The 17,261-nt window shown below is 46.4% G+C and overlaps 1 protein-coding gene and 1 long non-coding RNA gene across 5 annotated transcripts in view; one reads left to right on the top strand and one right to left on the bottom strand.

The window, feature by feature from the left end:
- Positions 1–17,261, bottom strand: part of LOC307199701 — a 401,509-nt gene that overhangs the window by 119,418 nt on the left and 264,830 nt on the right. The gene's annotated exons all lie outside the window — the stretch shown is intronic.
- The window catches only part of PDE1C (phosphodiesterase 1C), a 280,403-nt gene that overhangs the window by 231,437 nt on the left and 31,705 nt on the right, over positions 1–17,261 (top strand). For all 4 annotated transcript variants that reach the window (XM_079947551.1, XM_079947553.1, XM_079947552.1 and 1 more), the window contains 6 exons: positions 137–265; positions 4,276–4,377; positions 5,057–5,177; positions 6,642–6,723; positions 12,854–12,974; positions 15,262–15,437. In XM_079947551.1, coding sequence (XP_079803677.1) covers positions 137–265; positions 4,276–4,377; positions 5,057–5,177; positions 6,642–6,723; positions 12,854–12,974; positions 15,262–15,437 — 731 coding nt within the window. The remainder of the gene's footprint in view (positions 1–136; positions 266–4,275; positions 4,378–5,056; positions 5,178–6,641; positions 6,724–12,853; positions 12,975–15,261; positions 15,438–17,261) is intronic.

Raw genomic sequence — 17,261 nt, 5'->3', positions numbered from 1 at the left:
CATTTGTTCCACACCAGTATAACACAATTGGAGCCAATGAATAGATACTGAAATGTGAAGCAAAGATATTCCCTTCATTGGAGGAAGAATAAAAATTCCAACCTATGTTTATAGTTATGGGATCTTTGTTTTATAGGTCAGATACAGCCATTCTTTACAATGATCGGTCTGTGTTAGAAAATCATCACCTCAGTGCGGCGTTCCGCCTTCTGCAAGATGATGAGGAGATGAATATCCTGTCTAACCTCTCAAAGGATGATTGGAGGTAAGGATCCCTGCTGACCTTGATGGCTGTCAGCCTGTTTGCTCCAAGTGTACCCCTCAAGTGTACTCAGTGGGAATCTTGGTACATGGATGATCAGCAGAGGATGAAGTCTGATAGCAAATGATGAGAGGAGAAGTGGTCCTCAATTTGTACCGAAGCAATTATGTCAAAGTTGTAGCATAAATCATGTTAAAAGACATAACATTTACATTTTTCTTTGGTGCTGTCATGAGCTCTGCAGAGTGCTGACAAGTGGAGCTGTTCCACTCCAGGAATGGTACAAGACAAAGTAGAATCTGAGTTCCAGTAAAAAATGCATACCAGTCCTTGTCAAAACGCTGGATTCACACAATGTGTTGATTCCCAAAAGTTCATTGAGACATATTTCAAAGACTCTCAACAATATCAAATACGTTTTGACTGGTGTCTTCAGTGGCCATTGTTGAAGCAACAATTCCAAACTGAAAATTCTTCATCTCCTCAATATACTACAGAACCATAGAAAAATCTTCTGTCTATGCTGGAATCAAGAGCACCATTTTCTGAAAGCAGTCTCATTCAGCAACACAACAACAAGGTTTTGTTTAGAAGAGCTTTTGTGCTCAGGTTCCACTTGCAGGCTGGCCACTGTGAGTACTGGTTGTCGGACTAAACGGGCCTTTTGCCTCATCGAGAAAGCTCTTCTCAAATCCAAGCAAAACCTGTCCCTTTCTGAGAGTTCAAAAATATTGAACTTCAGCCTTAATGACCTTAAACATGACACCAGGCAGTCTAAAATATCTGTTCCACACATATTTGGCTTTAGGTGTGAACTGGGCTACAGCATTAACAAGTCAACACACATTGTAAGCTGTGGCTGTAGATCATTTGCTGGTGGGCAACATTCAATTAAGCAAGTAGCATTCAATTAAAATGGGAGTACAGGGACGTGGGTGGCACTGTGGGTTAAACCACAGAGCCTAGGACTTGCCAATCAGAAGGTCGGCGGTTCGAATCCCCGCAACGGGGTGAGCTTCCATTGCTCTGTCCCAGCTCCTGCCAACCTAGCAGTTCGAAAGCACATCAAAGTGCAAGTAGATAAATAGATACCACTCCGGCGGGAAGGTAAACGATGTTTCCGTGCGCTGCTCTGGTTCGCCAGAAGCAGCTTAGTCATGCTGGCCACATGACCCGGAAGCTGTACGCTGGTTCCCTCGGCCAATAAAGCGAGATGAGCGCCACAACCCCAGAGTTGGTCACGACTGGACCTAATGTGAGAGCCAGTGTGGTGTAGTGGTTAAGAGCGGTGGACTCGTAATCTGGTGAACCGGGTTCACTTCCCCGCTCCTCCACATGCAGCTGCTGGGTGACCTTGGGCCAGTCACACTTCTCTGAAATCTCTCAGCCCCACTCACCTCACAGAGTGTTTCTTGTGGGGGAGGAAGGGAAAGGAGAATGTTAGCCACTTTGAAACTCCTTCGGGTAGTGATAAAGCAGGATATCAAATCCAAACTCTTTTTCTTCCTCTTCTAATGGTCAGGGGTCCCTTTACCTTTACCTTTACAGTGCCTTAGCATCAGTTACCATAAACTTGCAACTTGGACCCCTTTTCCCCAGAAAAGGGTGAGAAAGAGACTGGCTCCCACATACCTCACAATATCTGGCAAGATGTGGGGTGCCCAATATTGTTTTGTTGGCATCCGTCTGCCTCAAGACGCAATGGAGTGTGCCTCCGGGAGTGAAGTCAAACCTCTGTGTTAGTAGCACCGACGTGACCTCCACAGGGCACAATCCTGGGCAATGTATTTGGGGATCCTGGGCTGCTCTTGGCTTTACTGAAGTGGACCAAAGGAAAACAGAGCAATATCTTTGGCACCAGCTTGGCTGCAAAAGATGCTGGAAGAAGGCATACAAGGCACCATCCAACTATCTTAGGGACTTCACTCTGGATTTGTGTAGGATTCACTCCTTGGCCTTTTCTTCTTCAAAAGATATCCAGCAAGGCAGCTGGATATCTGCTGCTCCAGAGAAGTGGACACGGAGCAATGGTTCCAAACTACAAGAAAGAAGATTCCACCTAAACATTAGGAAGAACTTCCTGACAGTAAGAGCTGTTCGACAGTGGAATTTGCTGCCAAGGAGTGTGGTGGAGTCTCCTTCTTTGGAGGTCTTTAAGCAGAGGCTTGACAACCATATGTCAGGAGTGCTCTGATGGTGTTTCCTGCTTGGCAGGGGGTTGGACTCGATGGCCCTTGTGGTCTCTTCCAACTCTATGATTCTATGATTCTATGATTCTATGATTCTATGATTCTAGGTTTAGGATCAGAGTTGTCCTTCTCCTAGACGGGCTACCTTCCCAGGCTGATGCCCCAAGCTTCCTTCCAGAGCATGTGCATAAACTACCTTCTTGACGTTGGACCCACTTCTGGTCTCATCCACTCAATCTGCCAGAGCTTGTATTTGCATGCAGGGGAAGCCCCTAAACCAATGAGGGTTTGAGACGCATTGGCTACCCTCACCCGATTTAGCTGGCTAGTCAAAGCCATTCCCAGGGTGTGGCCACTGTCACATGCTGACAGATTCTAGGACATTCGTAAAACTACAACAACAAACCTATGGTTACGTGGAACATACTCTGTAAACACACAAAACGTAACCGGCTGTACTTTTGAATAAATAAGGTATACTATTCATTGTATCAATTTGTAGATTTCAACAGAAGTCTCATAAAGTTCAACAAAAAAAGCAGAAGACCCAGTGGATCAGTTCATTCTCTCTCTCTTTTTCCAATAGATTTTTATTGAGATTTTAAAGGTTACAAAAAGAAAAAATTAAGAACATATTTAAACAGAAAAAAAACAAAGGGGAAAAAAACAGAAAAAAGATGCAGATAATTAAAAAAAAAATCAATCCTTTACATAACTTTCTTTCCTTTGCTTATTTCCTTGACCTCCTCACACCTCCCTTTTTTGTATTCTAATTCAATTAGATATTTCAGCAAATTCTTTCCATCTTTATTTCTATCCTAATGATTTATCTTAATATACTATAATTTTACGTTCTGTTCTTTCACCAATTAACAATCCATTTTTACTTAATCCTTTGGATCAGTTCATTCTCTAGTCAGTTCATGCATAAGATAGATACATGTATAAGTATCTATTTCGGCTAATATTAAGGCTAATATTCCGGAAATCCTTGTCTGAGACTCTGTGAAAGGATTCTGTGGAACTGTAACAACCCTTCATGAAGATTATTGGACTATTTGAACAGACAGGTGGAATAGATACTTATACATGTATGGACCTCTTCTGCTTTTTTTGTTGAACTTTATGAGACTTCTGTTGAAATCTACAAATTGATACAATAAATAGTGTACGTTATTTATTCAAAAGTACAGCCTGTTACATTTTGTGTGTTTATTGGACAGATTCTAGGAGTCACAGGTGCGAGCTAAGTGCAGGGTGGGGAGAAAAGGTACGTAAACTACAACAAAAGGAGCTGAGAAACTACCCCTCTCCTAACACCCCACACACCCTGGGTGCCCAGTATAGATAATAGGGAAATGAAATTGTATAAAGTCCTCAAGTACAATCTACAATTTAGCCTCATTTTTTAAATCTGGACCTATTAGATGGAGCCCCTCTTTCCTTCCCAAATTTAGGCCTTGTGTAATTTTTGCCTGCTCAGCATCAAATTTAAACAGGGGCTGGTGATTCGGGAGCTTTGCGTTTCAAAGAAAACAGAGTGCCCTGATGTCAAGGTTATCTCCTAGCAAGAGCGGCTACATCATCTGACTAACTTGCTCACTTCAGGTCTGGTATCTGCAGCAGATATTCCTCTCTGCCCTTAAGCCCCAGGAAAAAAAGATAATGTGAAGTACTCAGTGACGCACATCGGAGTGTACAGTGAGAATGTGATAAATAATTTGTAGATAGAGAAACAAAAGAAGTGTTTCTTACATGTTTCTGTCTCCCTCCCTCCCTCCCTCTTCTTCTCCACCTCTTCTTAACTGGATATCTACCCAAAAGAGAATTTAGGACTCTGGTGATTGAGATGGTGTTGGCCACAGATATGTCCTGTCACTTCCAGCAAATCAAAGCCATGAAGAATGCGTTGCAACAGCCAGAAGGGTGAGTCACCTTGTGACATTGTGCGGAGGGGAGGGCTGTGTTCCAGCTGGTACTTTGCCACTTCATTAAACAAGCTTCAAAAGCATCTCTCTGAGGGGGAAGACAGCATCCTTTCATGTCCATGCCTATTTCTTTTCACAGCAAGTGAATTCACACATGCGCACAGACACACTTCGTTCCAGATTGGCAAGGATTAAAACTGAGCATGGATAAAAGAAATCCATCCCTTTGTTGTGGAGAAGAAGCACTAAAAACAGTGGTGGCTGGTCCTTTAGGGCAGTGTTCCCCAACCTTGGGCCTCCAGCTGTTTTTGGACTACAACTCCCATCGCTACCTAACCCTAACCCTAACCCTCGCTAGCAAGACCAGTGGTCAAGGATGATGGGAATTGTAGTCCAAAAACAGCTGGAGGCCCAAGGTTAGGGAACACTGCTTTAGGGCACTGTGCCACTAATGCCAGCTCCGCCTGCCAGAATCTTACTTGAAACCACTGCCTATCACCCCCCTCCTTACTCTTAGTCTTGCCCTTGTAGGACTCAACAGGGAGAATGATGCAGGCAAAACTACAATGGGTTGGCTCTGCCTGTCAAAGGTTTTAATAGCCTCATTTCCTTGTTTCACAGTTGGTTTCCAGTCTTACGGCATGACAATTAATTTATACCACGGTTTGCATTTGCAGAATTGACAAACCGAAAGCCTTATCGCTGATGTTGCATACAGCCGACATCAGTCATCCTGCCAAGGCATGGGACCTCCATCATCGCTGGACCATGTCCCTGCTAGAGGAGTTTTTCAGACAGGTAACTTGCAAAAATTAAGCTGCTTTTCTTTCCATGTTATTTGGGTAGCACGCCACTTAATATTTACTACTACTACTAATACATTTTATTTATACCCTGCCCTCCCCAGCCAAGGCCAGGCTCAGGGCAGCTATGTAGGACATATGTAGGTAGCATTTTATTACTGCCTTTGTTGACATCGCAATTGCATGAAATATTGCTGTGGGGGCAGGGGCGCCAACTATAGGGGAATCTGGGTGCCTGAGCACCCATGAAAAATTGTTGTGGGTGCTCTGCACCCACACTGCAGGGCCCTCAACGCAACTTCTGAAGTCTCACAAGGCCTTGGAGAGCATCTCTGAAGCCTCACCACCGGAAGTAAGGTTCTATGGTCTCAAGGCCTTGTGAGACCTCAAAACCGGACTGTGGAGCACGTGTGACCTCCCCAAGTTGGCTCCCCTGTGCAGGCGGAATGTCTACTGTCCTTTAGAAAGATGTGGAGGGAAGAGTTTCATCCATCTCCATTCAACACAGGCATCTGTGTGCTTACATCGGATGATCAGTAAATACAACAATGAAAATCCTAATAACATAGCGGATCCTATGCCCAGTTCAGATGTGACAACAGGGCATGATTTGTTGCTGTAAGCTGGTGTGAGCCAGCATGAGCTGTGGGCTCACATTCTTCCCTCCCCTTGAAGGGAGGAGATTTAAAGCTTTTGTTCCTGGCTTGTTCTACATCACAGTTTCCCATTTTGTTTTACTCCCATGCTTGTCCTGAAGGCATAAATCTCTTCCCTGCATGTGCAAAGAGGAGAGTATATAGCTCCATCACTCATACTAGTTCGTCCTAATAGAAGCATTCTATTGTTGTTATGTCTGAACCAGGCCGGAGTGTGTTCATTTCTTCACAGAAAGCTCGGTTGCAGCTAAATATCCTTTAGAACATTCCTGTAGTTCATAAAAGGCCAGAGTATGCTCATTGTACCATTGATTAGTCATGTTTCATGTGTAATATTGTGATGGAGTATTTGTGTGGACCAAGGCAAGTGTCTCTACCCCCCTCCCACAAGTCAGTTGGCAACTTTGCCTCTCTCCCTCCATGTCCTCAGGCTTTATGGCAATCTGTTTTGGAAACACACGACCGTTTCTAAAGCACCATTCGATAGGACATTGGAATAAGGAGAGAGGGAGAAATCTGCTGCCCCTTATTTTTTAAAAAAGAGCCAAAGTCTCACTGAATATATCTCTGCTTCTAGGCTGCAATCTACATGAGCAGATGGAATTATAGGCAGTCTAGCAGACAACATGTACCTCTCTTTTTGCATCCAGTGTCAATGTATTGGCTAAGATCACAGTGCGCCGGGAGTTTTTTCTGTGCAAGTCCCATGCAAATGGCTGCAAAGTGAACAAGAGCATGACTTATGCCCTTTACGTTTCTGGTTTGTACTAATCTTCTTTTTGTTCTTTCTCTTTCTTCTTCAGGGTGACAAAGAAGCAGAGCTAGGGCTTCCTTTTTCCCCTTTGTGCGACCGTAAATCCACCATGGTTCCTCAGTCTCAAGTAGGTAAGTACATCCAGGAACACTACATTTCCCAAGTGAGGAGGAAGGAAAAGTGGCCACAAAGACACTGCAAAAGGGAAAGTAAGAAGGGAGAAAAGGGGAATTGCCTAAAGCACAGTACAGTGGTACCTTGGTTCTCAAACATAATCCGTTTCAGAAGTCCGTTCCAAAACCAAAGCGTTCCAAAACCAAGGCGCGCTTTCCCATAGAAAGTAATGCAAAATGAATTAATCCATTCCAGGGTTTTAAAAACAACCCCTAAAACAGCAATTTAACATGAATTTTACTATCCAACGAGACCATTGATCCATAAAATGAAAGCAATAAACAATGTACTGTACTATAAAATAAATAAGACAGTATTGTACATGATAAAAATTAAAATTCATTTTTTCCCTTACCTGCACTGATGATAGTCATTGTTTGGATGGGAGGCTTTTATCCATTTCCACAGTTACACAATCAGTCAGTAACTGAACTGGGTTCCACACAGTCCCAAAAGCAAATGAACCTAAAAATCCTCAGAAACAAAATGCAAAATAAATAGCAAAAACAAAAGCGCCAAACTTAATCCGTTCTGGAAGTCTGCTTAACTTCCGAAATGTTCGAAAACCAAGGCGCAGATTCTGATTGGCGCTGGTGCCCCAGAAACAATAGCTGACAACCTCATCGGATGTTGGGCTTCCGAAAAACATTCGAAAACCGGAACATTTACTTCCGGATTTTCACATTTGAGAACCAAGGAGTTTGAGTAGCAAGGTGTTTGAGAAACAAGGTACCACTGTATGTATGTTCTTGCTTGGGTGATGCATCCAAGGATTTTTGATGGAAGCCAGGTCATATTTCAGATCTGGCTATAGTTCAGTAGAATTTTTGTGCTTTGTATCAATAAAGACCCAGTTATATCCCTGGAACCTGTAGCTAAAAGGGTCTCATGTCCTGAGACATAAGAGAACTGCGATCAGCCACAGCAGGTAATATGCAGAATTGGCTGGAACGACTTGTCACAAGACCGTGAAGGAGAGAACTTTACCCCTTGGTCTTCTTTTCTTGGCAGCATTTGACCTTTAGTAAAAAGGCTCGTATCCACTGCCCAAATCAATGGAGAATTAATGGCAAATTATGCCATTAGCAAAGGCAATTATGGCAAACGAAGCAAGCACTCAGTCAGTACTAAAGGCTGATTTATACAGTCCTGTGCTGCTTCGCATTTTATTTAATTTATTTAATTTGCGGAAGTTTACTGCATCTCACCGGCATTAATAATCAGGTTCTCTGTGTAAATCTCATGCTCTAACATTTTAAAATATTCATTTCTCAGTCTGCTGCTCTAATGACTTTATATAGCGGCTGCGATTGAATCAAGAACTATCATATCCACCTCCCTCCCCATTTCCTATCCACCAATGCAAGTTTCCCACCTCAAAGCTGAAGTCAGAAGTGAATGTTGTTGTTGTTTAGTCGTTTAGTCGTGTCCGACTCTTCGTGGCCCCATGGACCAGAGCACGCCAGGCACTCCTGTCTTCCACTGCCTCCTGCAGTTTGGTCAAACTCATGCTGGTAGCTTTGAGAACACTGTCCAACCATCTCATCCTCTGTCGTCCCCTTCTCCTTGTGCCCTCCATCTTTCCCAACATCAGGGTCTTCTCCAAAGAGTCTTCTCTTCTCATGAGGTGGCCAAAGTATTGGAGCCTCAGTTCAGGATCTGTCCTTCCAGTGAGCACTCAGGGCTGATTTCCTTCAGAATGGAGAGGTTTGATCTTCTTGCAGTCCATGGGACTCTCAAGAGTGTCCTCCAGCACCATAATTCAAAAGCATCAATTCTTCGGCGATCAGCCTTCTTTATGGTCCAGCTTTCACTTCCATACATCACTACAGGGAAAACCATAGCTTTTACTATATGGACCTTTGTTGGCAAGGTGATGTCTCTGCTTTTTAAGATGCTGTCAATGGAAGAATGTTATTGTTCACCTTATGTCACTGATAGAAATTTTCTCATGAAGCGTAGTTGGTGTTATTTTTCTTACAAGACAATCAAACATTTGGGGCTGAGTTACCCCCTGCATCGAGACAAATGCTTTCACAGGTGAAATGAAGCAATTTAACTGTCAAGGCCTGTTTTTAAAGACCAGCTTATTTTCTAAGGATGGTATTTCACCACGAGTCCAGCGCCAATATCTGAAAATTCAGTCTGCTCTCTCGTCAGCCAGGCCAAATTGCTGCAGAACACCAAGCCAAGAATTTTCGGTTGCTCAACAGGAAGCTTAAAAGATGCAAACACTTTTTCTTCTCTCGGAGGCTGTGGGAGGCTTGTTTGATTGGAGACTTTGCTCCTTGTTGTCATCAGTGCCTTTTTTCACTGATCAGTGTAGTGACATCCTTTCATATTTGCCCTTTGCCTGGCAAGGAGAAAGCCCACACTTTCTGAACATGCTGGGCAAACACTGATGATCACATGGAGTTTATGCCACGCTGAGATATCTGGATCTGTTGTGCATTAACTAACTGGTCCCTGGATTCTTTTTAAAATGTTGATCAGGAACAAAGGCCTATCTTAGGTGATTCCCAAACCGCACTACTAACCTCCTACAGTGTTTCATGCGCTCTAAGCTTTCACGTTTCTGGTTGGCGGTGACAGCAGTGGCCTCTCCCTCCTCCTCTTCCTCCTGTTCATGCACTAGACACAGCTGTTCTCAACCTGTGGGTCCCCAGATGTTGTTGGACTACAACTCCCATCATCCCTGAGCTCTGGCCTTGCTAGCTAGGGGTGATGGGAGTTGTAGTTCAACAACATCTGGGGACCCACAGATTGAGAAAGGCTGCACTAGAGTGTCTTTTCTCCCACTCAGGGATGAAGAGATGGGAGCCTCGCTGCTTCCATTTTGAGGAATGCAGATACAGTTGAGCCACTGCTAGAATTTCCCAACAGGTGAGTCACTGCTGCTTAGCTTGGAGAGAGAGAGGGGTAGGGGAGAGAAGGCAGGGACGTTGGCGCAGTGCAAATTCGCCAGCAGGAGCACTGGATTTGCTCCGCCAGTGCATCTGCTAGTCACCAACCTCCTTGCTTCCTGTGCCCTACCCCTTTCCCTCTCAGGAAGCTCTCAGTGGCTCCTCCCCACCTAGTGAACTGCTTCAGTTGGAAGGTAAGATGTTGAGACAGGGAAAAGATTGCACACAGGAGCTCTTGCAGGCAGGCCATTTGTGATCACTTACTGCACTTTTGCAGGCTGTCACTGCGTTGGTATGTATCCCCCCACCAAAGGAGCCAACTCCTAGGAGCTGAGGGGTCTTCGCCCCCCCCAATAAAATATTTTAGGGGGCTGGGCCCCCCAGGGTTGATGGGCATTGACATTCAGATGGTGTGCGTGCACTGCTTCATGTGATCGATTTTGTGGGGCAGGGCTTACCTACCCCCCAATAATTTAGTCAAGTTGGCACCTCTGCCCCCCACCCCTCCAATCGCTCTTCACTGCCCTTCCCCCACTTGAACTCAGGACATTTCCTCCATCAGCTTGGTTTCACCTTTTAAAAATGCAATAGTGTGAGAAAGCCTTTCCTCTTCAAGGAGGGGAGGAGTTGTCAGAGGGAGGCTGGAGGCTTGGGGGCAGGGTTTAGCCGCTCAAACGTGGCCACGGCAGCGTTTTCCAGCCATTGTGCGGCTGCTTCTCTTCAGATCACCCTCCCTCCCTCCCATAGTTCATTGCTTGGTTCTTGACATTGCTATGGCAGCTAAAAAAGCCAATGCAATTCTGGGCTGCATCAATAGGAGTATAGCATCTAGATCAAGGGAAGTAATAGTGCCACTGTATTCTGCTCTGGTCAGACCTCACCTGGAGTGCTGTGTCCAGTTCTGGGCACCACAGTTCAAGAAGGACACTGACAAACTGGAACGTGTCCAGAGGAGGGCAACCAAAATGGTCAAAGGCCTGGAAACGATGCCTTATGAGGAACGGCTAAGGGAGCTGGGCATGTTTAGCCTGGAGAAGAGGAGGTTAAGGGGTGATATGATAGCCATGTTCAAATATATAAAAGGATGTCACATAGAGGAGGGAGAAAGGTTGTTTTCTGCTGCTCCAGAGAAGCGGACACGGAGCAATGGTTCCAAACTACAAGAAAAAAGATTCCACCTAAACATTAGGAAGAACTTCCTGACAGTAAGAGCTGTTCAACATTGGAATTTGCTGCCAAGGAGTGTGGTGGAGTCTCCTTCTTTGGAGGTCTTTAAGCAGAGGCTTGACAACCATATGTCAGGAGTGCTCTGATGGTGTTTCCTGCTTGGCAGGGGGTTGGACTCGATGGCCCTTGTGGTCTCTTCCAACTCTATGATTCTATGATTCTATGGACCTGTGGTTGGTCGCCTTGGTTGGCCAAGGGGGCCTGGTGGGAATTTTTATCCAACTGGCAAATTGGCACCTGACACTTGGTTTTTCGCCTACCTCGTAGCAAATCATCACAACTGTTGGGTATTGGCAGTTAGGCATTGGAATAATGTTGTGTGTTGGAGGGCAGGGTGTGGCCATCGCCTACCCCTCCACTTTATGGGTATTCCAGTAAAGGAATCCGGCGGTTGTGGATCCTGTCCGACGCCCTTGCTGGTGGCTAGGGCCATGGCATGACCCCCAGTGACATCAGAGGGAGCTTTTAGTTGTATTTGCATCAACAGGCTCCTCCCACTGGTGGTTAACACTTAATAGACTCACCCCTCCCTGAAGGGGGGGAGTCACGCTCTGTTGTTTTATCCAATGCCTAAGCCAATACCTCTCACATGCTGTAATCAATAAAGTTGTGGCCTTTTTTAGCCCATTAACCTAATATAATGTGTCCATGTGTCTTTCTTATCCTCAAGTGGGTGGCAGGTCCTTGAATCACAACTGGATGTTGGACTAAATGGGCCTTTGGGCTGATCCAACAGGGCTTCCCTTAAGTTTCCATTTTACATGTCAGCACCAGATTTAGGTGCACAGGGTGCCCAGCCGAGGGGTGTGCGCAAAATTGAGAAGATCTGTTTGGAGGCGCCAAATTTTGGCCTCACATAGGGCTCCATATTATGAAAGATTACCAAAGTCCATCCCTGCACACTTTTAGGTGTACATTTTTAAAAGTATGATTGTATACATAAAAAAATATAATGTGTGGAACAGACCTTAATGTCTGCTGGATGATGAGTACTTCTGCAGAACATCCTCTGAGGTTGTTTGTGGACTGGGAGAAAGCAAGGAGGCAGAATGGGACTGCTAGTGTAGGCGTTATACCACAGATGATACATGGAAGATGATTTAGGAACCACTGCTCAGTCTAAATGGTTGTTCTGATTACTTTCATTTCCTGATATAAAAGCTAAGATATAATGACTCCTAGCTGATGGAAAGTGGGTTCCGTGTCCCATGCAAACTAAATTAAATAAGTGGATTATGGGAAATTGTAATTACATTTGACATTAGCGGTCATATTTTTTAACAAGGATGGTGTTTCTTTAGACATTTCTGTAACATAGCACCCAATTTGTTTAATTTGCTCTGCAAATGGTGAATAATACATAAACAGTGGGTTCCAATTCTCCTGCTCTGAAATATGCACTCTATACCACAAGATACTTACTTTTGATAATAAGCCTTCCTTGGTAGCCAATTTATGTTATTATATTATTCATCCAAAACGACCTAATAGCTGAACATCAGGTTTGATTTACAGAAAATACATGAAATTACCTCTGATAACTCTTGCTGGTAAGTCAAATGCAAAGTTTAGATGAACAGAGTGCAAGGGAAGCTTCCGTGCCACTTTTTCTTGCACACTTCACGACCACGAAACATTCCTAGCTTTGTTATTAGAGCATTTCCATAAATTTCATCCTCCAAGCTGGGTCAGACTCATCACCAGATGTACTTGGAATTTGACTCAGATTCCCACAAAGCCCACACAAAACAATCTCAGTCCCATCTGCCATGTGTCGAACTGCAGCAAATTATTTTCACCGTTTTAAAGAATAATCTTACAATTTGATGTTAATGCCTGTGCGAGGATTCACACTGTGAGCTTTTGACGCATTTCCTGCAGGTATTTCTTTATGAATATTGACAAACACATTGACGCCAGTGTAGCTGATCCTCTTGCCTTTGTGTGTCTTTTCCAGGTTTTATTGATTTCATTGTGGAGCCCACTTTCAGTGTGCTGACTGACATGACAGAGAAGATTGTAACACCTCTCATTGAGGAAGCCTCCCACTCTGGCATGACAGGGTTTAGGCGTTCCAGGTCGGTATCTACGTTCATTTTCCACTGACAGCTCAGCTCCCAATTCTCTTGAACTTAATGGTTGGAATCTGGAGCCCCATTCAGGGCCACCTCAAGACGTCTGCCGCCTGAGGCGGAACAGAAAATGGTACCTCCTCCTGACATCAAGTCAAGGCCAACGTTATTCTGGTACCTAAGGCAGAAAATCTCACCCTGCTATAGTCCTAAACACGCAGCAGCAACAAATTAAATTAAACTAACAAACTTCATGGTGGGACGCAGGTGGCGCTGTGGGTTAAAGCCTCAGCGCCTAGGGCTTGCCGATCGAAAGGTCGGCGGTTCGAATCCCTGCAGCGGGGTGCACTCCCGCTGCTCGGTCCCAGCGCCTGCCAACCTAGCAGTTCGAAAGCACCTCCGGGTGCAAGTAGATAAATAGGGACCGCTTACCAGCGGGAAGGTAAACGGCGTTTCCATGTGCGGCTCTGGCTCTGGCTCTGGCTCTGGCCAGAGCAGCGATGTCACGCTGGCCACATGACCCGGAAGTGTCTCCGGACAGCGCTGGCCCCTGGCCTCTTAAGTGAGATGGGCGCACAACCCCAGAGTCTGTCAAGACTGGCCCGTACGGGCAGGGGTACCTTTACCTTTACCTTTAACAAACTTCATGACACTGAAAAATGGTTGCCTGATACAGCAGCCTCACTCTGTCCAGTGATAGAGCTGGCCCTGTTTCATGTGCACAGAAGCTTCTCAACTATGAGAAGGGAATGCAGAATGTTCATGCCATGTCCCAAAGTTTCTCTTCTTATAGAAGACACACATGGAGCTTGGGAGAACCTTTTTATTTATAGTAGATATGGCTAATAATCTATATGTAATTAACTTTATAGCCATAAAGAGGGAAGAATGTAGCTATGCTTGATAGACCATGAAATGTATTCAGTAATTGTCCTACTGGAATAAATCTAGGCGTTAAGACACGATCATATAGCTTATGTCCCAATGGCTGGATGGGGAATATTTACTTTGTGAAGAGAACTTCATCATGGTGGGAATGGATAACATTTAAGGGATACATTAAGATCCCCTCCAGTTCCAGATGTTGCATACAGTGGTCAACCCATGTTTTCTAAACTGACCAGGCAATGTTCCAAATTGACACATATAATAGGACCATTAGAGGACCATTAGATGAATAAAAGGAAATCAGCCCTGAGTGCTCACTGGAAGGACAGATTGTGAAGCTGAGGCTCCAGTACTTTGGCCACCTCATGAGAAGAGAAGACTCCCTGGAGAAGACCCTGATGTTGGGAAAGATGGAGGGCACAAGGAGAAGGGGGCGACAGAGGACGAGATGGTTGGATAGTGTTTTCGAGGTTACCAGCATGAGTCTGACCAAGCTGCGGGGGGCAGTGGAGGACAGGAGTGCCTGGCGTTCTCTGGTCCATGGGGTCACGAAGAGTCGGACACGACTAAACGACTAAACAACAACAAACATGATAAAGGTTTCGGTCAGATAGTGATAAACTCTTCTAGATAAAGTTCTACACAACCTTTAGATACTGCAGGTTTGCTACATCCAATAGTTGGACTTGCTGGATTTAGAAAATGGTTGATTTATATGACCTTCCTGGTGCATCAAGTGGCTTGGCAACTCCAGATTGCCATTGCTCATGTCAAAATGGTTTTCTGAGTTTCTCACTTCTGACCCATCCTGGCTCTTGCTTGGAAATTGCCTGGCATTGAAAAAAGACTCGGGACCAAGGCAAAATTGCGACTCCAAAGGGTTTATTTTCCCACCCTCACCCCCCACCCCCGGCCTACTGATCAGCAAGCCCTAGGCCAGTGTGGTGTAATTGTTAAGAGCAATAGACTCGTAATCTGGTGACCTGGGTTCGCTTCCCCACTCCTCCACATGCAGCTGCTGGGTGACCTTGGGCTAGTCACACTTCTTTGAAGTCTCTCAGCCCCACTCACCTCACAGAGTGTTCGTTGAGGGGGAGGAAGGGAAAGGAGAATGTTAGCCGCTTTGAGACTCCTTTGGGTAGTGATAAAGTGGGATATCAAATCCAAACTCTTCCTCTTCCTCTTCCTCTTCCTCTTCCTCTTCCTCTTCCTCTTCCTCTGTGGTTTAGACCACTGCACCACTCGTGTCCCTCAGCAGGAGGTTGGATAAGAAAGCTCAATCGGAGAAAGGGTCAAGTTAGTGGATGAAGAAAATGGACATTTTGCTCCTAAAGTCTTTTTAGCATCTATGCTCTTGGGTCTATCTGGATACAATATTAACGCCTTTTATCTTGTGCTCTCCCAGTCTGAATAGCATTAGCCCCTCAGAAGTTAAAAGATCAAGCGTCAAGAGTACTGGATCAGAAGGAAGTGCCTCTCTCAACTGCTCCATTCTCACTGTGGACTTCAAAGGTTTCAAAAGCACCTGGACTGAGGTGGTGCAACAAAACCGGGAGAAGTGGAAAGCACAAGCAACCAAAGGTAACAGCAAGTGAGCTCTTTGCATAGAACTTTCAAAATACTCAGGATTTTGATGGTCTCTGTGTGTGTATATGGGGAAAGCTTCTATGTTGCAAAGGACCTTAAGAGTTCAGTGCATCTCTAAGTGAATACTATTATAAAGATGTGATTATGCAGCTGGCAGAGCCTGTCAGAACAAAAATGTATCCAGCTGTTTCCAGAAACTGCAGAGAGTGGATGCCTGTCATATCTCTACATCAGTGTTTTCCAAAGCTGGGTCTCCAGCTGTTTTTGGACTACAGTTCCCTTCATCCCTGACCACTGGTCTTGCTAGCTAGGGATGATGGGAGTTGTAGTCCAAAAGCAGCTGGAGACCCAAGTTTGGGAAACATTGCTCTGCAGGAATGCTTTTCCGCAGAACAGAAGTAGTCACACTAAATGCCCAGCTCCAAGTTGCTGTGGGGTAGGCTTCTGAGATCTTTGGAACTTGCAGGAGATACTCTTCCCCACATATAGTGTTCTACTGGGTATGACGTGTGTGACACTGTTGTCTAAACCACAGTGCGGTCAGGGGGGAAGTGGCAGGGCAAGTGGAAGTGTGAAGGGGGCCTAACGTCCTGTGATTAGCGTGGGGGGTGCAGGGGGGCCACCTGCACCGGGCGCAACATCTGGGGGGGCGCGCTCACCGCCTCCAGAGTCGACGAAGAGCCTCGGGCGCAGGCTGTAGCAGAGCCCCATGCCTCACGGAACCGACGAGCTGTGCACACGTCCGGGCTGAAGGCGTCCGGCAGGCAGCAGCTCTCAGCGCTCGCCGCGGTCCCCGCGTGTCAGGGCTGCGGAGGGCGCACCAGACAGCCCCTCCTCACAGCCCCCCCCCCGCCACCGCCGCTGCTGCTGCAGCTGCTGGGCCATGTTGCATTTTCCTCGCCTCTCTGCCCTCCTCCTCCTCTGGGCAAGCGGCGTCGTTTGGGTGGCAGCGCCAGCGCCAGCGGCAACTCGCCTCAGATCACCTGACATGGACCCGCCGCCGCCGCCGTGGCTACCTTACCGTAAATACCCCAGCCCAGGCGGCAGCAAGAAGAAGCTGGCAGCGGCGGCAGGTTAGGGGCGCAAATTACTTGCCTTGCCCGGGGTTAGGGGGCGCAAATTACTTGCCCTGCCCCGGGTTAGGGGGCGCAAATTACTTGCCTTGCCCCGGGTTAGGGGGCGCAAATTACTTGCCTTGCCCCGGGTTAGGGGGCGCAAATTACTTGCCTTGCCCCAGGTTAAAGGTAAAGGTAAAGGTACCCCTGCCCGTACGGGCCAGTCTTGACAGACTCTGGGGTTGTGCGCCCATCTCACTTAAGAGGCCAGGGGCCAGCGCTGTCCGGAGACACTTCCGGGTCACGTGGCCAGCGTGACATCGCTGCTCTGGCAAGCCAGAGCTGCACACGGAAACGCCGTTTACCTTCCCGCTGGTAAGCGGTCCCTATTTATCTACTTGCACCCGGAGGTGCTTTCGAACTGCTAGGTTGGCAGGCGCTGGGACCGAGCAGCGGGAGCGCACCCCGCCGCAGGGATTCGAACCGCCGACCTTTCGATCGGCAAGTCCTAGGCGCTGAGGCTTTAACCCACAGCGCCACCTGCGTCCTCTTGCCCCGGGTTAGGGGGCGCAAATTACTTGCCTTGCCCCGGGTTAGGGGCGCAAATTACTTGCCTTGCCCCGGGTTAGGGGGCGCAAATTACTTGCCTTGCCCCGGGTTAGAGGGCGCAAATTACTTGCCTTGCCCCGGGTTAGAGGGCGCAAATTACTTGCCTTGCCCCGAGTGCTGACAACCCACGCTACACCGCTGGATTGTGGTCTTA

Source organism: Podarcis cretensis (genome assembly GCF_951804945.1).
Source record: "Podarcis cretensis genome assembly, chromosome: 12".
NCBI lineage: Eukaryota > Metazoa > Chordata > Lepidosauria > Squamata > Lacertidae > Podarcis > Podarcis cretensis.
Note: the sequence above shows the minus strand (reverse complement) of the source record. Positions and strands in the feature narration are given on the sequence as shown.